Below are 21,960 nucleotides of genomic sequence, written 5' to 3'. Positions count from 1 at the left end.
CACATGATTTTACTTCTGCAACTCATGCTGCCACACTCATTGAAATATAATGCTGTGCATTTCAGTAGCCATTCTACCATATTATTTGGTGTGCCTGATAAGATTATTAGATCAAAAGATCATGTCATTGTGTTCTGAGTCTCATCCTTTTTACTTTTACTTCAGCTGCCCTTACAAAGTACAAAGTACGTACTGTTGGTTGCAGTACGATTGTGACATACTTCTTTATAACACTGCACCCTGAACTTTTACTGTTTAGCTCATATATTCATTATATCTTGGAGATACAAAATGGCATTCGATGATCCATCATGTTATATTCACAGTAAAATTACCTATGCATTTATTTGTCAGTTATTTTCATAGTTGTGTCCTTTTGTTGTTGGTAATCTCTATGATTATTTTGTTCACTTAAACAATTAATAATTACAAGATGTTGTAGGAAGATAATGATGATAATAATGATCACTCAGACACCTCATGTGTAGACTTAACCAGTACTTTATTTTGGTGAAGAAGTTTGGTCACAGTGTACAGTTGACCTTAGTGACATCCAATGACAAATCAGCCAAATTATTTTTTAAATTGTTATGTTGTTGTTTGTTTACTCTTCTATAGCACATGAAGTTAATGCAGACAAGTGCAAATTGTCACATTTTGTTTGTGGATGATACATGTGTTTAATTTCTCAGTACACAAGCTTCACATATTGTACTCAACTTTTGTAACTCAGGGAAATTATTTTTATAAAAAAGTATATAACAAGGACAAGGACAGAAAGAAGCACCTCCCTCATGGAACACAGGATCATTGAAGCACTGTCTCTTTCTGTGGTTACAGGAACCTCCTGTCCTCCATGAAACTGAGCTTACTTTGTTCTGAGTGACAAGTACTTGTTTTTCACACGAGATGAAAGAGACACAGTTCACTTTAAAGTTTTGTCCTCTAGTACTCGCCTGTTTTTCTGACATAGCTACAGATACAGAGCATGCAGTAAATCAAGCAAAACATAGGTACCTACATTTATTTATACTTCATTATGACAGTGAGTCATAAGGCACAGTTTGCTTCTAAAGTGTTACAGTCTTAATGCAAAATAATATTTTACCCCACAGTAACTGAGTTTGATAAGAGACCCTGTATATTCACCGACATACTAAGAAGATTTAAGATGTAAATTATGATTTAAACCACATTTTCCCCACAGTTAAATCAGTTAGGTTATATAAAAATCACAGATCAATATAAAATGATCACATGCAGTAGCTTCCTTCCACCATAGTATCAGTTAAAACAGAGCATGCAGATTTTCCCTTTCTCATTTATGTTAATATGAAGCTGAATTTGGCTCAAACAGCTGAGAGGCCTTCTGATATTCAAATGGCCACACTATTTTCTATGTTCTCTGGATCCAGGTATGTGTATGGGATCTTCAGACTCTTGTTTCTGATTTTGATGCATGCGCTTAACGTCTGAAGCTCTCCTTGAAAAGCCTTTACGTAATGGGAGGGAATCTCCTCACTGTGATGGTACTCCAGAGACTTGCCAAGACCGACCTGATGAAATAAATAATAGAGTAAAAATGCATTTTATCAATAACATTAAAATGTTCCACAAACATATACTATTGGTACTATAATGCACAGCTGTAAGAAGTGAGCAGGACTGTTTCTTTCATTGACTGGAAGAGGGCGTTTTGCTCTGATGACACATTAACCTGTGATACAAAACTTGAAGAAAATTTTGATTGATGTCATTCAAATCTCATGAGGTTTTGTTCACTTACAAAGTCAAAGGATGGTTTGCTGAGTAACCACATGACGGCCATTCCATTAGCCGTTGTGCCCATGTCAGGTAATGTCTGCATCATCGTGGCCTCGCTTGTTGTCCCTTTTGTTTTTGGTGGAGGAAGTTGCAGGGAGATGGGAGTGTTGGGCATCCAGCCTCCATAGTCATACTGCAATGATTGAATGATTGGCAGATAACTGATTAAGACTCACTCACAGCATATCACTGGTATCATGGTGATACAATTATTGTTCAAAATGAATTTAAGAGCTGCATGTTTTAGCCATGCTATTGCTAGTGGTTGAACAGTTTACAGATCTTTGTCTTTGAATTTTTCCGAACACTGGCCACATAAAGTAATACAATTACTACTATAATATTTTTTCCAATGAAAATTTCCCTAAGTCAGGCAAAAAGACATTTTTCTAAACTAAGATTTGTAGTACAACCAACAGGATTGGTGTTTGAAGGGATTTTGGAGACTAGACTACTTTTGGAGATAGAAACTAGATTGTACGAGTGAAGTTATTGAATATATTTCCCGATGAAAATTTACCAAAATTATACAAAAGTCTTTATTCCAAACTAGGCTTTGTATTATAACTGACAGGAGACTGTTACGTGAAGTGATTTTGGAAATACTACTCTTTATAGAAGTTACTGAACATTTTTATAGTATCTCTTTTCAGTGCTGCACTTTGTAGACAGTCTCTCTGCACTTGTCTCAGCTGCACATAGAGAGTAACATTATTTGTCCAGCTCAGATGATGAAAATTAGGTTGTAGCTCGTTGTCTACTTAACTAGGGTTGGAACAAGGTGTTGTTCATGTTTTAACAACGTTCTGCTTCCAAATGATTGACCCGGGAAGTTTGAATCTGTGAATATCTTTCCAGCTTTATCAAACTGCAGCAGGTGGCTGCTGTTCTTGTAATGTGTACCGTACTGACCTTCTTTGTATCAAAAATTTGTATTAAGCAATGTTTCAGTGTTAAAAACTACATCAAAGTCATTACACTCAATAAGTGTCTGACAATACTGGTCAGGGTCATGACTAATTGATCAAGGAATGGACTTTCAAGAAAGTAAAATTAAGAGCATGTCAGTTTTCTTAAATAGGTGGATCTAAGCTGTTACGGTGTAGGTTGGTGGAACAGAGGAATAGGAAGCAGGTCTGGCCCACTGTAATCTCTGTTGTTGATACCTGGGCTGTTGAGTGAGCGTCTGTTTCTTTTGAGACATTGCGACACATCTGTAAGTTTTCTTAGCACTGTTTTAAATTGTTTAATAAACCAGTTAATGCAAGAACTTGACTTTTGTCTCTAAGTTGTATTGGAACATTACAATGTGAATGTGTATACAGACCTGTGAATCAATGAATCACAGAGTCCAAACTACACTACCACCACAGTTATGACTGTGTTGGAATGTGGGAATGTGTGTGTGTGTGTGTCTGTGTGTCTGTGTGTCTGTCTGTGTGTCTGTCTGTCTGTGGCATGACTCTTTTATGAGCTACTGTAAGAGAGCTGCAATAGTGATTGCGGTAGAATCATTCTTTTTCTCTCTTACTTGCTCACCAGGTAGATTGCATTTGTGCACCCACAGGAACCTACAAGTGGGTAGTTCTTGTGTTTTCTATGAAATATAATCCTGCCGATGCCACTGCCTACGTGCAGACTCACAGACCTGCTAGCATGGCTGCATCGACACTTGTTTATGTCATCCATCTGTTTCCAGTCCAGAAAAAAACGTGCAGACATCATGAACCCATTCTACAGTAATAGCAACATCACAATTGATCATCCCGGTAAATTAAAAGGCTTCACCTGTCCAGTGTTCACAGCAGAGTGTTGTGCTGAGCAAGTGAAGATCACCATGGTGACAAACTTGACCAACTCTTCCACAGTGGTAAAGCTCTGTGGAATTCCTGAGAATTAGAGGAAATAAACTGCATGAATTAAAGTTGCCTAGATGATTTAAGTTTGAGTTATCTTTGCAATATGAACATGTTATATTAAATATAAATGTGCACATCTCTCATCATTAATATTGAGCTTTTCTTTTAAGCCCACCTGTGCCTTCTTGGGAAAGGAATCCGTGTTCAAAAATGTCCCCAATCCACTTCTGCAGGTCGTCGTCTTCCTTGACCGCATCATTATTCTTGTAGTAGAAGCCGAGCACTCCCTGCACATACCTTTGAGATATGTGGATAAGTACCAATGTAAAATACATTCGTGGTTGATTTATAAATGTTTTCATACATACTGCAGTAGTAAAGCATAACGCTTTTGTGAGGCAATTTATTGTCCATCTCTTTAGTACGATCAGTTCTGTTCTTTTTAAGAATTTGGTGCAATACTCGACACAGTTTGTTGAGAGTTAGATAAGAAGATCGATACACCTCTCATATTTGTGCACTAAATATAAAGCTACAGCTGGGTGGCAATTAGCTTAGCTTAGCATAAAGACTGCAAGTGGAGGGAAGTGATTAGCCTGGCTGGCTTCAGAGTTCTTATAGATGCCTACTAGCACCTCTAAATTTTAGTAATTGTAAGAACAAAAGCTAGCTCATAGGGCTCTAGGGAGGATAAGGATATCAGGATATTTGGAAACCATGTTGTGTATGATCACTTGCTCAAACAGCAAATTGTCTTTGCATAAACAATATGTATTGTATCCCTAATTCTAACAGCCGCTCTGTACAGTAAATTGGTTGACGTGCATTTCCAGTATACTGGGGGGAAAAAAACAGCCTCAGTCAACTGTAAGTCATCTCCTGATCAGTAGTTGCAAAATCAATCTAGGCTCTCTCTATAGGATGGCCCAGCAGCACGGCATTATTTACAAGAGCACAAAGCACAATTTGGGGAAGAACTAAATAAAATAAAATCTCTAATCCTACATTTGTATTCTCAGGGTGCTTTCCTGGTAAAGACTTCCTCTCCCTGCTGGAGCAATCTCTTTAACACAGATCTGATGCCTCTGTACTTTTTTTTTTTTTTTTTTTTACTTTGGTGTACTTCAGGGCCTTTAAATGCACTCTAACTAAGCCTGATATGGTGTAGGTTTTTGTAGTGTTTAGCATGGCAGCTACCCTTCACTCATATGTCCATGATTTTGTACCAGTATTATATATTCATTAAGAGAATGCAGAATCGAAACTGACTGTAATACCTGTGGATGATATCCCAAAGCTTGAGTCCATCATCCCTGTAGTAGAAGTTCGGCACCTCCCTCAGCCCACGCTCAGCAATGTCGTCTGGTATGCAGAGAGAGCTGTAGGTCACTGAGGACAGTGATCTCTTTAAGAGGGTCACCAAACCCTCTCCACCAGAGGATGCAAACTAGCAGACAGTCAGATATGTCAGGAGTATAGTTAGAGACAAATACTGTGCATGATATTGATGAAACAAAACAAAAAAAAAATATTGTTTATGTCTACTGATTACATCCATCTTTTTGTACCTTTGTGAAAACTCCAGTCTTGGATATCAAACGATCTCTTGCCAAGAAGTTGATATGCAGAGTGTAGCGGGTGTGAGCTGCGAGGACCTGAGAGAATGAGGGAACTCTGTTAGTAACACTATTACATGTTAACCAAGTCAGTAATCTTGATGCTTCTATACCATTTAACAGTGAGAAATAGTTACACACACTAAAACATTCTGATTCTTCAACTTTGGATGATACAAAAATCAGCAACTGGGAAAAACTATAACATAGAAAACTACAACTACAGTAGGTTCAGTATTCTCCCCTCAGTTACCTTGTACAGTGGATGTGTCCTGGGCACGTTGCGCAGCAGTGACACTGCAAACACTTCAGCCAGCAGATGAGTGCGCAGCAGGTGAGAGTTGATTTGATGCTCGTTGAAATCTGCACTTCTCACAAAAATCTTGGCCGTCAACCAGTCGTACTCAGAATCAGTAGGAAGGAAGATGGGGTTGTCTTCTGCTGGAGTCTGCTTCAGCTGCAGGAGAAGGAAGGAGGTGTGGTTCATTCAATCCAGTATATCCAATACCAGTACTGGTCAATAATATTTACAGTTTTTCTGTAATTGGATGTTAGTCTATTAACTACAGGTTTCATCTGCTTTTCAGTCAGATATTCTGTTGATCCTTTGAGGGGAATTTTTTTTTAATGACTAAAACTCAGACTGGAAGAAAGCCATGAGACCTGATACTTGCATAGATCATAGTATTGTGCTTCAAGAACACTTAGGGAAAGTTTAACCTGAATAGCAATTGGCATCAGCTTATCATCAGGTGTTTTGTGGAGCAGGACGAGGGGAGCCATCAAGTACTGCTGCTTCCCATTGATGATGTTTGCTTTCACTCCATCCAAACGCTTGTAGTCACACAGGAATATGTTGCCATTCTGTTGTGGTGAGGAAATCATTTTACTCACATGCATACAGCATCATGGGGCAAAACATGATCTTTTCTATTGCTAAGATCTATCAACGTCATGACAATCACCTCCATTTCATTTTCCAAGCTGAAGTGACCACTGGGGAAGACCATGTCGTCAGTGACAGGAAAGTTATCAGGCAGAGCTGAACAGCGTCGGATCAAGATGGGGTTGACGCCATTTAGAAACTGGTAGGCAAAAAAAGCATCCTCCTTCCAGTGTTTCTGGACATAGTCTGGAAAAAGAACAGAGTTGAACTTCATTGAGTTTCAAGCTAGAAAATCGAACATCAAGACTTACACTTTGCAGGTCTTGATGGTGCTTTTTGTGGTTGGCTTTGGATGGTGGCAGCATGTGGCTGCGAGTTATTTACCAGGACGAGGAAATCAAATCACTGTTATGTAAATTCTTCTCCTGCTGACTTCTGTTAGCCAGCTGCTAGCTAGCCTGGTCAAGGTTTTCAAATGTAAATATTAGTAAACATCGAGGAAAAATAAGGAAGAATGAGCACCAGCTGAAATGGCATCCTGCTAGCTTGACAAATGTTGGAAATAAACTGGATGACCTCTGTGCCAAGTCTTTATTTTATTTATTTTCAGATCTTTAATCAGTCATTATGTTATTATGGTGCCTCTACGGGGGCATGGGGGACAAAAAAATAGATAGGTAATAAATAAATAAATAAATATGATGGGGGAGAAACAAATAAATTTGTGTTCTCCAGGGAAACTTCTGAATACTCTCACAAAACTTTTGCATTCTCCTGAGAAATATTTTGAGTCTACATGTGCACCTGTTGCAGCAGTGCAACCTGCAAAGGGCTATGTGTAGGTGAAAATAGCCTTGATCAGCAGGTGTGGTAGATATTAAATACCCTCTCAGCCAGTCTCATCACTGATCTCATAGTTTTTAAACAGCTGTACCACACACAACCATTTGCTGTTGACCTCCACTAAACCACCCTAAAAATGACACCAGGCAGCTACAATACAGACCTCTACACACATCAAACTGGTAGGTCGTAACTCGATATTCTGCTTTTCTACGACTGAGATGTTCGGTTACCCGATCTTTATCATCTTTCTTTGTAAAAGTAGTGTCTCATGTCTTATCCTTGAAACGCATTGCAATGCAAACACGCTAATCACTAAATTATGTGACCATGTATGAGGTGAGAGCAATGTCCGATCTGTTAGAGACCGCACCGTGGATGAGGGGTACGTCTGGGGTATTGGCACGTCCAACAGATGCTCAGTTGAATTGGGATCTGGGGAGTTTGGAGGCCATGTCGATGCCTTGAGCTCTCCGTCATGTTCCTTGGGTCACACCTGAGCAGTTTTTGCGGTGTGGCATGGCACATTGTCCTGCTGGGGGGGCACTGTCATCTGGGAGGGTTGTTGCCATGTGGAGGTTTGCTTGGGCTAAAAAAGTGTGTGAGTGGAGTGTGAAGCATCCACATATATGCCAGGCCCCAAAGTTTCCCAGCAGAACAATGCATTGTAACAGGATAATCAATGTTATTCATTTCACCTGTCAGTTGTTTCAGTGTTTTGGCTGATCAGTGTATGCTGCTGTATTTCCCTCCTTGCTTACTTCTGGTTTTATCAAACTTTTCAACCCAGTGCTTTCCTATGGATTGTGTGAGGAAAATTTGATCTGGGTTAATGTTGTGGTTTCTGATCACAGGACAGTGCTCTTCCAGGTTTCACTCCTCTCCCCCTGACCCCATATCCACCACACATATTAAGTATTCCATTACATTACGATGATAGCAAAGTACCTGATATGTCAGTCCGTTTGGAACGGAACACCCCCTTGATGGCATCAATATCAAGCCAGTTCTCCCTGGAATCAGCCAGACCATTCAGGTACAGCTCAGCCAGCCTAGAAAATAAAAGCAAAAAGTATGTTTACTTGGATGACTTAAATTTGTTTGACGGGATATACATAGTCACATAGATAAACAGATAGATGACAGAATTTGAGGACTTTACCCAGCAGCTGCAGTGAGCTTAAACTCTACATCCTTGGAGAAGGAGAACTGGACCTCAGGAGGCAGATCAGAGAGGTCTTTTGCCTTCATGCAGTGGGGTATTCCCTCTGCATGCTCATGCCAGCTGGGAAAAATTAAGAAGAGCAGAGTGGTGAGGAACAAAACACAGTCGAGATATCTGCGTGTGCTGTTTTAGGTCAGAGTATACAAGCAGTACTTTACACATTCATGTAATTAACATTGCAATTCTGCAACTTATAGTGTAATAGAGTTGAATATACCCTGGCAGGTGTAACAACATTTTATATGGCAGTTAGTTTATCATTATAGGTCATGAATATAATCAACCAAAGGTGGTCGACGTTTGGATGCACGTTAGTTTTGGGTTGTATAAAGTTAAAATGTAAATAAGCTCTGAGCACTCACCAATAGACTTTCTCTCGCTGATTCCAGTCTGGCAGCCCCCAGAGCCAGATGGAAAAATATGTAGATTCAGAAAAACACAGCAAGGTTTAAAATTCTTTGTAAAGTATGCTGGAATTAATTTACTCCAGTCCAAGCAGTCCAGTTTGCAACTTCTGTCTGTCTTTTATGTTGTCTGTGATCAGTGAACACTGGACAGGATGTCAGACAAGTTTCTACAAACATACTGGCTTTCCAATGCGATTCTCCTCAGCAATTCTTTTTTGTTGAAAAATCATTTTGTCTAGCTCAAACAAAAAAAGAAGCAAAAAAACAATTATGAAATATACAGAAAATTAAGTATTATGTGCTCACATACATATAAGCATTTTCACACTATTGAAGCAATATAGGTGTAACACTCAAGGAACATGGAGAGTGTTTAACAGCATAATTAAAGCGAGCACTGGGACAAGTCAAATTATTTTGTTAAGATCACAATGCGATTATAAATAAAGCAAAAGAAATTGCCTGTAAATATATTGATTATTTTGTAAACATTAGATACAATTTAGCAAAAAATGAAAATGGTGTGGTAAGTTATTGCTCATAATACCATCTACATCTTTATTCTGTGTGTAGATGAAAAGGAAATACTTGACTTTAAAAACATATTTTTTAAAAAGTCCACTGATCATATTAAAACAGTGTATCCACCCATCCACTTTAAAAAATAAATAACTGGGAATTATAATTGATCAGAAATATGTTGCAATCCACACAAACATAATGTAAAAACAAAAATGTCTCAAACCACTGCAATATATGTATATCTTGAATAAGAACTCATTATATATAATCTATGGTTCTGTCATAGTTAAATACATTACCTACTGTGTGGATGTATGGGCAAACACATACAAAACCAACACTAATTCAATGATATTGTATATTTTAGATGTTTTTTTTATAATATTTGTTTTTATATATTTTTTTTTTCTATATTTGATGTATAGTTGTATATTTTTTTGTATATTGTATATTCTGTATATTCCACTTCTTGCCTAAATTTGAGTACATGTCAATTGTATGAGAGGCCCTTTGAGACATAATTCATACTTGGTTTCCCATGTAACATCATACTCTCATACATACACCACTATACTCTTACACAAACACTACTATACTCTTATATTTTTCATCATGTTTTCTTTTATTTACTGTCTTACTCTTAATGTAACAGAGGATAATATTATATGTATGTAAGTATGATAGTATGTACATGAAAGTAACAGTATATGTAAAACAAAGTTCTAATATAGGCTATGTATGAGAGAATAATATTATAGCCTATTTGAAACAGAATAATAATATATGTAAGAGAAATTAGTTGTACATGTGAATGCAAATAATCATGTGTAAGGAACAAAATGACAGTGAATGTAAGACAGAATGATAGGTTATGTGAATGAGAATAGTTGTTTGTGTGAGAGAGTTTGATTGACACGGAAATAAGACTGAATTCTCAGTTCCTGATTGGTTATTTTTGATGAAGCGAGAAGAAGGCCCGCCTTCCCAATCATAATATGAAAAGATGGCGGACCTTGAGCAACTCAGTGAAGCTGTTGGCCTCTGACTGTTCACACAGGCTGCTGAGCAGAGCGGAGGGCCCGCGGAGGCTCGCGCACTGCAGCGCTTCAGTTCGGCGTCTGGTCTATTTTTCACGGGAGCCGCGAGCGCTTCTGTCAAGCCGGATAGAGCGGATCGTACCAAACAGGAAGTCGGACACAGAAAAGACGAGAGAATCCGGCTAATTTTCAAAATAAAATAATAACCGCACGCACTGTGGAACGTCAAGAGAAAATACCATGTTTATAATTTAAAATAACACAACAATGCATGACCGAACACATTTTTCAATACCCTAATCACTTCATTACAATTTTAATTTTGTGTCACCGAGCCTACAGACATAAATAAAATGGTCAGAACAATATGCCCTATTCATTCAATGTGTGGACAGTCAAGGGCGCCGATTGAAAACTGCCTCCGCTGCTGGGCGCTGCGCCTCGGTTCCGCGTCCGGTGTGTCCAGGCCGTGAAGCGCTGCAGTGCGCGAGCCTCCGCGGGCGCTCCGCTCTGCTCAGCAGCCTGTGTGAACAGTCAGAGGCCAACAGCTTCACTGAGTCGCTCCCGGTCCGCCATCTCCTCATATTATGATTGGGAAGGCGGGCCTTCTTCTCGCTTCATCAAAAATAACCAATCAGGAACTGAGAATTCAGTCTTATTTCCGTGTCAATCAAACTCTCTCACACAAACAACTATTCTCATTCACATAACCTATCATTCTGTCTTACATTCACTGTCATTTTGTACACATGATTATTTGCATTCACATGTACAACTAATTTCTCTTACATATATTATTATTCTGTTTCAAATAGGCTATAATATTATTCTCTCATACATAGCCTATATTAGAACTTTGTTTTACATACAGTACAGGCCAAAAGTTTGGACACACCTTCTCATTCAATGCGTTTTCTTTATTTTTATGACTATTTACATTGTAGATTCTCACTGAAGGCATCAAAACTATGAATGAACACATGTGGAGTTATGTACTTAACAAAAAAAGGTGAAATAACTGAAAACATGTTTTATATTCTAGTTTCTTCAAAATAGCCACCCTTTGCTCTGATTACTGCTTTGCACACTCTTGGCATTCTCTCCATGAGCTTCAAGAGGTAGTCACCTGAAATGGTTTCCACTTCACAGGTGTGCCTTATCAGGGTTAATTAGTGGAATTTCTTGCTTTATCAATGGGGTTGGGACCATCAGTTGTGTTGTGCAGAAGTCAGGTTAATACACAGCCGACAGCCCTATTGGACAACTGTTAAAATTCATATTATGGCAAGAACCAATCAGCTAACTAAAGAAAAACGAGTGGCCATCATTACTTTAAGAAATGAAGGTCAGTCAGTCCGGAAAATTGCAAAAATTTTAAATGTGTCCCCAAGTGGAGTCGCAAAAACCATCAAGCGCTACAATGAAACTGGCACACATGAGGACCGACCCAGGAAAGGAAGACCAAGAGTCACCTCTGCTTCTGAGGATAAGTTCATCCGAGTCACCAGCCTCAGAAATCGCAAGTTAACAGCAGCTCAGATCAGAGACCAGATGAATGCCACACAGAGTTCTAGCAGCAGACCCATCTCTAGAACAACTGTTAAGAGGAGACTGCGCCAATCAGGCCTTCATGGTCAAATAGCTGCTAGGAAACCACTGCTAAGGAGAGGCAACAAGCAGAAGAGATTTGTTTGGGCCAAGAAACACAAGGAATGGACATTAGACCAGTGGAAATCTGTGCTTTGGTCTGATGAGTCCAAATTTGAGATCTTTGGTTCCAACCGCCGTGTCTTTGTGAGACGCAGAAAAGGTGAACGGATGGATTCCACATGCCTGGTTCCCACTGTGAAGCATGGAGGAGGAGGTGTGATGGTGTGGGGGTGTTTTGCTGGTGACACTGTTGGGGATTTATTCAAAATTGAAGGCATACTGAACCAGCATGGCTACCACAGCATCCTGCAGCGACATGCCATCCCATCCGGTTTGCGTTTAGTTGGACGATCATTTATTTTTCAACAGGACAATGACCCCAAACACACCTCCAGGCTGTGTAAGGGCTATTTGACCAAGAAGGAGAGTGATGGAGTGCTGCGGCAGATGACCTGGCCTCCACAGTCACCGGACCTGAACCCAATCGAGATGGTTTGGGGTGAGCTGGACCGCAGAGTGAAGGCAAAGGGGCCAACAAGTGCTAAACACCTCTGGGAACTCCTTCAAGACTGTTGGAAAACCATTTCAGGTGACTACCTCTTGAAGCTCATGGAGAGAATGCCAAGAGTGTGCAAAGCAGTAATCAGAGCAAAGGGTGGCTATTTTGAAGAAACTAGAATATAAAACATGTTTTCAGTTATATCACCTTTTTTTGTTAAGTACATAACTCCACATGTGTTCATTCATAGTTTTGATGCCTTCAGTGAGAATCTACAATGTAAATAGTCATGAAAATAAAGAAAACGCATTGAATGAGAAGGTGTGTCCAAACTTTTGGCCTGTACTGTATACTGTTACTTTCATGTACATACTATCATACTTACATACATATAATATTATCCTCTGTTACACTAAGAGTATGACAGTAAATAAAAGAAAACATGATGATAAATATAAGAGTATAGTAGTGTTTGTGTAAGAGTATAGTGGTGTATGTATGAGAGTATGATGTTACATGGGAAACCAAGTATGAATTATGTCTCAAAGGGCCTCTCATAGGTGTCTGCTGCGGAGAACCCAATGTTTGGTTTTCGGATGGGCTGTTTGTCTGGATCTCTCAGGAACAGATATTCATAACATAGAACAAAGAGACAGTTAACAAATATGAGATATAAAAATAAATGAATAAGTATTGTGAGATCTTATAAGAGGCAGCATCATCACAAACTACTGAAGCAGTATAAGAGTAACGCTCAAGGAACACCAACCTGTTCTCCTCAAGGAACACCAACCTGTTCTCACTCCAACTCGTCCCAACTTTTTTGTAACGTGTTTCAGGCATCAAATTCGGAATGAGTGTGTGTTTATGAAAAACTAAAAATTATCAGTTTACATGTTAAATATCTTGTCTTTGTACTGTATTCAAATGAATATATAGTCAAAAAAGATTTTCAAATCATTGCATTCGGCTTTCGTTTACGTCTTACACAGTGTCCCAACTTCTTTGGAATGGGGGTTGTTAATACTTTAAAATATTGTGGTTTATCTTAAAATTTTCTTGGCTATTGTACAAGCACAAAATCATTTGCTTCCTAACTGTATTCAAAGATGCTTTGAAATTAGAGAACTGGAATTGGAATTAATTTACTCCAGCCTGCTGATAGTGCAGCTTGCAGAACGTGTCTTTCCTCTGTGGTCAGTGAACAGCGCGCAAGATGTCAGACAAGCACATTTGCACAAACCTGTTCCCCCTCCAAAGCGAAGCTCTCTTCTGCCAGTTTGCCGGCGATCACTGGGAAAGTTGGAGGTGCCTCCCTCAGGGGGAAGGATCCCTGCGAACAGTTTTTGGAAGGGCCGCTTGCCTGGCTCTTCTAGGGACAATTGTTAAAAGAAAGAACAACAGAGGCAGAAAACAAATATAAGATAAATGAAAATAAATTAATAAGTATTATGAGATCTGGTAGAAGGAGCATTATCACAAACTATTGGAGCAGTGTGGGAGGAGCACACAAGAACACTGACAGTGCTCAACAGCATAATTCAAAAAGGCACTGGAAAAGCAGACAATTCAAATTACTTTGTAACGATAAAAATAAAGAAATCAAAGACATTGCTAATAAATGTAATAATTACTTTCTACATGTTGAAAACAATTTATGCAAATGAGATTGTGTAGCTGAGAAATAAGGATGTGTAGCTGAAGACATTGTTTATAAAGACTCCTATTATATCTTCATAAGGGGTGTTGACGAATATGGACAAACGTGACCAGAGTTGGGTATAACACGTTACAAAGTAACGCATTAGAGTACTTTGATCACATTTTGCAGTAACGAGTAACCTAACGCGTTAGTTTGCTGTTTGAGTAATCAAATACTTAAGTACATTTTCAAACAAGACATCAGTTACTTCCGTTACTTTTAGAACGCTGGTCCTTCAGCTCCAAAACAGCAACAACTGTCGTTTGGTTCTAATAACGGAGATAACGTTAAACCTATCAGTCTGAAAGAAGCCATGAATCTTGTGGCTCGCTACGTGGTTGGAGAAATGCTGCCATTGTCTACGGTGGAGTCTAAAAAAGGTGGAGGAGGACTCGCTGACAGACAGGTCAGACTCAGGACTTGCATTATGCCTGGTACACGCTACACGACTTTTCTGCCCGTTCTGAAAGTCACTATGTAACATTACACGATTGTGGAGTCATAATCGTGCCATGACTTGGCCGACAGACAAAATCATTTGCTTCCTAACTGTATTCAAAGATGCTTTGAAATTAGAGAACTGGAATTGGAATTAATTTACTCCAGCCTGCTGATAGTGCAGCTTGCAGAACGTGTCTTTCCTCTGTGGTCAGTGAACAGCGTGCAAGATGTCAGACGAGCACATTTGCACAAACCTGTTCCCCCTCCGAAGCGAAGCTCTCTTGTGCCAGTTTGCCGGCGATCACTGGGAAAGTTGGAGGTGCCTTCCTCAGGGGGAAGGATCACCGCGAACAGTTTTTCGAAGGGCCACTTGCCTGGCTCTTCTAGGGACAATTGTTAAAAGAAAGAACAACAGAGGCAGAAAACAAATATAAGATATATGAAAATAAATTAATAAGTATTATGAGATCTGGTAGAAGGAGCATTATCACAAACTATTGGAGCAGTGTGGGAGGAGCACACAAGAACACTGACAGTGCTCAACAGCATAATTCAAAAAGGCACTGGAAAAGCAGACAATTCAAATTACTTTGTAACGATAAAAATATAAAAATAAAGAAATCAAAGACATTGCTAATAAATGTAATAATTACTTTCTACATGTTGAAAACAATTTAAGCAAATGAGATTGTGTAGCTGAGAAATAAGGATGTGTAGCTGAAGACATTGTTCATAAAGACTCCTATTATATCTTCATAAGGGGTGTTGACGAATATGGACAAACGTGACCAGAGTTGGGTATAACACGTTACAAAGTAACGCGTTAGAGTACTTTGATCACATTTTGCAGTAACGAGTAACCTAACGCGTTAGTTTGCTGTTTGAGTAATCAAATACTTAAGTACATTTTCAAACAAGACATCAGTTACTTCCGTTACTTTTAGAACGCTGGTCCTTCAGCTCCAAAACAGCAACAACTGTCGTTTGGGTCTAATAACGGAGATAACGTTAAACCTGTCAGTCTGAAAGAAGCCATGAATCTTGTGGCTCGCTACGTGGTCGGAGAAATGCTGCTGTTGTCTACGGTGGAGTCTAAAAAAGGTGGAGGAGGACTCGCTGACAGACAGGTCAGACTCAGGACTTGCATTATGCCTGGTACACGCTACATGACTTTTCTGCCCGTTCTGAAAGTCACTATGTAACATTACACGATTGTGGAGTCATAATCGTGCAATGACTTGGCCGACAGACATGACACACTACACAGTGGTACTCACCAATTATCCTTGGTCATCTTTCACGGCATGTGTGATGTCATCAGGTTATTCTTGTCCTATTTTTATCACTTTTACTATTATTTGAGTCACTGTGTGTCTGTTCATGTGCAAGCAGAAATGTTGTTGTAGTCACCTAAATGCGTCAGCAGATGGCAGGAGCTACATTTGAAGTGCCGTGCCATACGTAAATATTAAAGCTACTGTATCCCCTCACAAGCAAGTTCCTATAAATGTTTCACAATAAAAGCACATTTAGAAAATGGAGTGATTCTCTCAGCCGAGGTTATAAGGGGCTTTTAATTTGAAAGAAATTCAGGAAGTATTGAGTTTGAAATGACGGTGCGATATTTTAACTTTATCAAGGCAATGGGAGTGGATAAAAAGTAAGAATATAAAAACACAGAGGGATTAATAGCCTAAATGATGGACCGTCTATACTGTAGTTTGTTTCAAATGAAGCTGGGAGCCTCTGCAGTTGTAGTGAGTAAAAGCCCCGCTAATATTTGTTAATGTTATTAATTTATGTCCGACCGTGAGGATGTAACATGTTTGCTAGCTTGATGCTAATGACAGTAACATTAACTCAGCGGATTGACAAAGTGCCTCTGCTGTTTCACACCATCATTTCCCCCTTTTACTCTGTGTGGTAACATCCCTAGAGGAAATATTAAAAATGCTGGGGTGTTGTTGTCATACAGTTGTCTACGGCAGCAGATCGCTCTGTGTTTCTACTGGTCAAAGTGACGGCTGTGATGGGAGAACTGGATCTCAGTGAAGGGCAAGTGATCCATAACTTTAATTTTGGAGACAAAAAAATGTAGGCTTAGCGCCCTGTGGTCCATTGCCCAATAGGAAATGTAGAATACTCAAAAGTACTTTAAAAGTGCTTGAGTTACTTTTCTCAGGGAGTAACGTTGGAAGTACTTTCAAAGTACTTGAGTTACTTTTCTCAGGGAGTAACGCAGTAAAGTAACTGGTTACTTTTTTAAAAAAAAGTAATGCAGTAAAGTACTTTGATTACTTTTAAAGTAACCCTTACCCAACTCTGAACATGACACTATTACAAAAATTAACAATGAAACTCCAATGAAATTGATATGTAGAATAATGTTAAAAAACAAAGCGTTTTCAGTGATGGTTTGAAATTACAAACAAGCGTAAGATGTATATTTGTAAATGGATGGCACTTGTATAGCACCTTTCTAGTCTTCTGACCACTCAAAGCACTTTTTACATTACATGTCACATTCACTCACTGATGGCCGAAGCTACCATGCAGGGTGCTGCCTGCTATGCAGGTTTTAATGCACTCAGACATTGATGGAACAGCCATTGGAGCTATTTGGGATTCACTACCTTGCTGAAGGATACTTTAACATGCAGACTGGAGGAGCCGGGGATTGAACCTCTGGTTGTTAGACAACCTGCTCTACCTCCTGAGCCAAATGCCTTGACGTTTTTTACACTGCCTGGCCAAAAAAAAAGTCGCCACCTGGATTTAACTAAGCAAATAGGTACGAGCCTCCTATTGGATAATTACTGCATGGGCGATTATCTTTCAGGTGGCAACAAGTTATTTAACCCCAACTGGTGCAATGAGTTGCTTCTCATTTCCTAAACAACCATGTCGAAAGACACATCCCGTGGTCGTGGAAAAGATGTTAGTCTGTTTGAGAAGGGTCAAATCATTGGCATGCATCAAGCAGAGAAAACATCTAAGGAGATTGCAGAAACTACTAAAATTGGGTTAAGAACTGTCCAACGCATTATTAAAAACTGGAAGGATAGTGGGGACCCATCATCTTCGAGGAAGAAATGTGGCCGGAAAAAAAAATCCTCAATGATCGTGATCGGCGATCACTTAAACGTTTGGTGAGATCAAATTGAAGAAAAACAACAGTAGAACTCAGGGCTATGTTTAATAGTGAAAGTAAGAGCATTTCCACACGCACAATGCGAAGGGAACTCAAGGGATTGGGACTGAACAGCTGTGTAGCCTTAAGAAAACCACTGATCAGTGAGGCTAACCGGAAAAAAAGGCTTCAATTTGCTAGGGAGCATAAAGATTGGACTCTGGAGCAATGGAAGAAGGTCATGTGGTCTGATGAGTCCAGATTTACCCTGTTCCAGAGTGATGGGCGCATCAGGGTAAGAAGAGAGGCAGACGAAGTGATGCACCCATCATGCCTAGTGCCTACTGTACAAGCCTGTGGGGGCAGTGTTATGATCTGGGGTTGCTGCAGTTGGTCAGGTCTAGGTTCAGCAACAGTATGTGCTCAAAGAATGAGGTCAGCTGACTACCTGAATATACTGAATGACCAGGTTATTCCATCAATGGATTTTTTCTTCCCTGATGGCACGGGCATATTCCAAGATGACAATGCCAGGATTCATCGGGCTCAAATTCTGAAAGACTGGTTCAGGGAGCATGAGACATCATTTTCACACATGGATTGGCCACCACAGAGTCCAGACCTTAACCCCATTGAGAATCTTTGGGATGTGCTGGAGAAGGCTTTGCACAGCGGTCAGACTCTACCATCATCAATGCAAGATCTTGGTGAAAAATTAATGCAACACTGGATGGAAATAAATCTTGTGACATTGCAGAAGCTTATCGAAACAATGCCACAGCGAATGCGTGCCGTAATCAAAGCTAAAGGCGGTCCAACGAAATATTAGAGTGTATGACCTTTTTTTTTGGTGGTGACTTTTATTTTGGCCAGGCAGTGTATTTAACCTGTGCGTTTGGCTAGTCTTGGCTTTGTATTGATGGATATGCAGCCCAGATACCAGATACCAGATACAGCAGTTGGCTCATTTAGGAATTGTAATATTGCACCTGCAACATTTAATCATTAAATACAGTAATAATCGCTGTGAGTAGGATTTGAACCTACGCAGGGAAACCCCATTGGATTTCGAGTCCAACGCCTTAACCACTCGGCCATCACAGCTCTAGCCATCAAGGGAGCTTACTCATGCAATGGATATGGCAAGGCATGTAGTAATTTTTGTTTTCCTTTTCATTTTAATGCCTTTTTGTTATCTATTCTTTTTTGTGTGCATTATTTTTGGGAAATTGCCAAAATGGAACAAAATAAAGTACTACTCCTGCTGAAAAGGACAATGCTGTGTTTGAAGGAAGAGCTACAACATGGTTTAAAATTGTTTACAGTATGTTGGAATTAATTTACTCCAGCCTCCTTATAGTGCAGCTTGCAGGACTTGTCTTTCTTTTATCTCTTCTGTGGTCAGTGAACAACATACAGGATGTCAGACAAACACATTTCCACAAACCTATTCCCTCTCTGAAGCTGTACACCTCGCTGTCAGTGATACAGCAGTAGAGGGGAAACTTGAAGGTGTCTCCCTCGGGGGATTTCACTTCCACCTTGGTGGGAAACCACTCGTCCGGATTTTGGGAAGGCTGTTTTTCAAGCTCTATCCGGACCAGCTTTCCAATGGAGACAGGGCAGGACACGGTAAAAGTAGACACCTGGAGTAAGGACAGAAATGGTTTGAAAACATTTATATGAGAGATAAAGTGTATCTGGTAACAAAGAACTGAGCAGTAACCCAGTGCTTAGCATACAATTACTGAATGTAGAAGGGTGGACAAAGTACAACTTGTGCAGTGTGCACAGTATGTACACTGCATAAATTACACTTTTTGGGGGATTTTTTTTTGTAGGTCATCTTGGTGGCTGTAGAATGAAGAGTTGCACAGCAGCACATATGCTTTCATGGCCCATAGGAGTCTGATTTGGTATGAGTTTACATAACCTTTTCTATTTAGTAAGCCTACAATCTTGTATAGGTAAAAATTGAGGATGCGTGTTATACATTTAAACACAGAGAGGGATATGTCAGATTTACTGCTCCTCTGATGAAGGATGACTCTCCCTTGGAGTCCATGAGCCTTGTGTGTTCACTCTCACCATCCTTTCCCACCAGCTTAATGAAGACATAGTCACAAGTGCCAGCATCATCCAGATAGGAAGTGGACACGGTCACTTGATAATCAGCCATTTTCACTATCCTGAAAGAATCCTGGTAGGGCGAGAATAAAGATAACCAATCTCAGCACTGATTGTGTTAACTGTCACTAGACGAAGTGAAAAGAAAAAATAAAATACTGGTATCACAATGAAAAAAGCATCAGTAAAAAGGTATTATAACACCTAATGTCATATTTGTCTTTTCCCACTGATAATGCATCGCTCACCTGTTGAATGAAGAAGTTCCTTTGATGAACTGCTCATTTGATAAAATAATCCTCACTGATTCCTCTTTTCATCTACACAGTTTTGTGGGAGTGTCTGATCAGTAATAGTTAATCTCCTGATAAACTGTGGATATGTTTGAAAAATTGCAAAACCACAGAGCGATGACAAACCAGTTCTCCCACTGTTACATGTGAGAACATCGCAGTCACTAAAAATATTAGTTCCAGGTAAATGTTCAAACAGCAGAAAACATGTTCACTCATACAATTAACCCAAATTTATCCAATTGTTCATAATTGTACCATAAAAGTAAACTTTTTCTATAATGTGGAAAATACATACAGTAGAATACACAGTTACAGCCATCTAAAGTTGTCGCTTCCAGCCAGAGGCTCTTTGTTTGCCAACCAACTGGCATCCAGTTTTCAGCCATATTTCATTCACATATTTTCAACAGCACAAACACCGATTGTACCCCACGTTTCACCATAGTGACTTTGACAGTATCTTTGACAGACAGTGTCTCATCTATATTATGTATCAACTTGCTTGAGCTCTCCATTTAAGTTTAGATATAAGATGTCAACACTGAGTAAAATATTCAGGATTAGAATCACAGTATCAGAGTCAAATATTGAAAGCAAATACTCCTCATGTGCATCATCATCAAACTCAATCAATCAAAATTATAGCTGCTGCGCAGTGATTGGTCGGGTCCGGGCATTTTTAGGCAATTCTGAGCAACAAGCAGAAGAATTGGAAGACATTTAGGAATTTAACAACAAATCTGCCTTTTGCATCAGCTGAGGCTTGAACTCACAACCTCTGAGACTAAGAACCAATTTCTATCTCACTGAGCTAATTAGTAGACAAGTAATGTGTAGCTTCACAAATTGACTAAGCCAGACGTGCAGGTTTAGCAGCCGTCCATGCATGGAAAAGCAGATTTCAAACCACTGTCAAAAATTCAGTTATCGAAACAAAATTCTGAAAATACACATATTGCATCTAGACCGCATGGAGATGTTGGTAATTTGTTTGTAACAATGATTGATTTGCTCCATAAGTGAAAACTGATGTTTAAAATTGTCATTTTTACATTGACTCCAATTGTTCACATTAGAGCAAAATTCAAAATGCTGTCAAAAATTCAATTTTTGAGATAAAATTCTGAAATTTGCCACACATCATCTACCATGACTCTAGAATTTTGTCTTTTTTTCATGAAGATTTATTTAGCAAGAATTTGCATGTATATGTTTACAGTACCGTTTACAGTCAAACATTTTGATGCACTATAGGCTTAATTTTTGATAAATCAAAAATCTGAGAAACGTAGTTTTTGTAGGAGAGTCTGAAGATGCTCTGTAGCAAGTTTGGGGTCAATTGAGCAAAAAGTGTGGGAGGAGATAGGTTTAAGAAGTTTTACAGTTTTTGGGAAAAAAAACAGAGTGATGAACTTCATAATTTTTAATAGGTTTAAATGTACAAAAGTTTCTTCAGTATTGGGGCTACAGTTTGATGAAAGTTGTGAAGTTGTAGCACGTATGGTTGATTTGTTATGAATTTTCAAAGTTTTGATAGACGCTTGCTGTAGCGCCACTATCAGGACTACTGACTTGAGTTTACAGCTGAGGATATCTGGCATGAGACTGGACCTTTGTGCAAAGGTTGGTGAGTTTTCACCCATGGGAAGTATGATTTCCTCGGAAGAATAAAGAAAAAAGAAGAAGAAGAATACCTAGGATTACAATAGTGTCCTGGCAGCTTAGCTGCCCGGACACTAGGCCGGCGCGTCTGTGACGTCACCGGGTAGAAAATCAGTGCTTGCCATCACAGCTGGGCGGGTGATATAATAGAAGCAATTAACAATAATAAGAAGAAAACAACAATATTAAATATCAATAGATAAGCAATGAATATTACAATATCAGTATAGCAAA

The 21,960-nt window shown here is 39.3% G+C and overlaps 2 protein-coding genes and 1 non-coding gene across 4 annotated transcripts in view; all 3 read right to left on the bottom strand.

Moving 5' to 3' along the window:
• The window catches only part of LOC117254834 (polyunsaturated fatty acid lipoxygenase ALOX15B-like), a 108,287-nt gene that overhangs the window by 65,165 nt on the left and 21,162 nt on the right, over positions 1 to 21,960 (bottom strand). The gene's annotated exons all lie outside the window — the stretch shown is intronic.
• LOC117271170 (polyunsaturated fatty acid lipoxygenase ALOX15B-like) lies at positions 484 to 21,103 on the bottom strand. Of its 2 annotated transcripts, none has more exons than XM_078166242.1 (17): positions 20,017 to 21,103; positions 19,668 to 19,841; positions 19,089 to 19,287; positions 14,766 to 14,894; positions 13,612 to 13,737; positions 8,616 to 8,643; positions 8,191 to 8,313; positions 7,977 to 8,080; positions 6,265 to 6,431; positions 6,020 to 6,163; positions 5,553 to 5,756; positions 5,252 to 5,338; positions 4,961 to 5,130; positions 3,859 to 3,980; positions 3,613 to 3,713; positions 1,787 to 1,957; positions 484 to 1,556 (listed from the first exon to the last, which is right to left on the bottom strand). In XM_078166242.1, the coding sequence occupies exons 2-17, from the start codon at positions 19,818 to 19,820 to the stop codon at positions 1,377 to 1,379; spliced, it is 2,208 nt and encodes a 735-aa protein (XP_078022368.1). In that variant the 5' UTR covers positions 19,821 to 19,841; positions 20,017 to 21,103; the 3' UTR covers positions 484 to 1,376. The 2 variants fall into 2 exon arrangements, with proteins under 2 accessions (XP_078022368.1, XP_078022367.1); XM_078166241.1 differs by having other exon boundaries at positions 13,612 to 13,740; positions 20,017 to 21,101.
• trnas-cga (transfer RNA serine (anticodon CGA)) lies at positions 18,664 to 18,745 on the bottom strand. Its single transcript has one exon. It is a non-coding gene; the product is annotated as a tRNA-Ser (tRNA).

Source organism: Epinephelus lanceolatus, chromosome 3, assembly GCF_041903045.1.
Source record: "Epinephelus lanceolatus isolate andai-2023 chromosome 3, ASM4190304v1, whole genome shotgun sequence".
NCBI classification, from domain to species: Eukaryota; Metazoa; Chordata; class Actinopteri; order Perciformes; family Serranidae; genus Epinephelus; species Epinephelus lanceolatus.
This window is presented reverse-complemented; position numbering and strand designations above follow the sequence as displayed.

Coding starts and splice junctions, on each gene's coding strand:
- LOC117271170 (XM_078166241.1), bottom strand. CDS start 19,820: ATGGCTGATTATCAAGTGACCGTGTCCACTTCCTATCTGGATGATGCT. Junction 8,081..8,190: donor AAGCTCACTGCAGCTGCTGG/GTAAAGTCCTCA, acceptor TTTATTTTCTAG/GCTGGCTGAGCTGTACCTGA. Junction 1,557..1,786: donor GCAAACCATCCTTTGACTTT/GTAAGTGAACAA, acceptor TTATTTCATCAG/GTCGGTCTTGGCAAGTCTCT.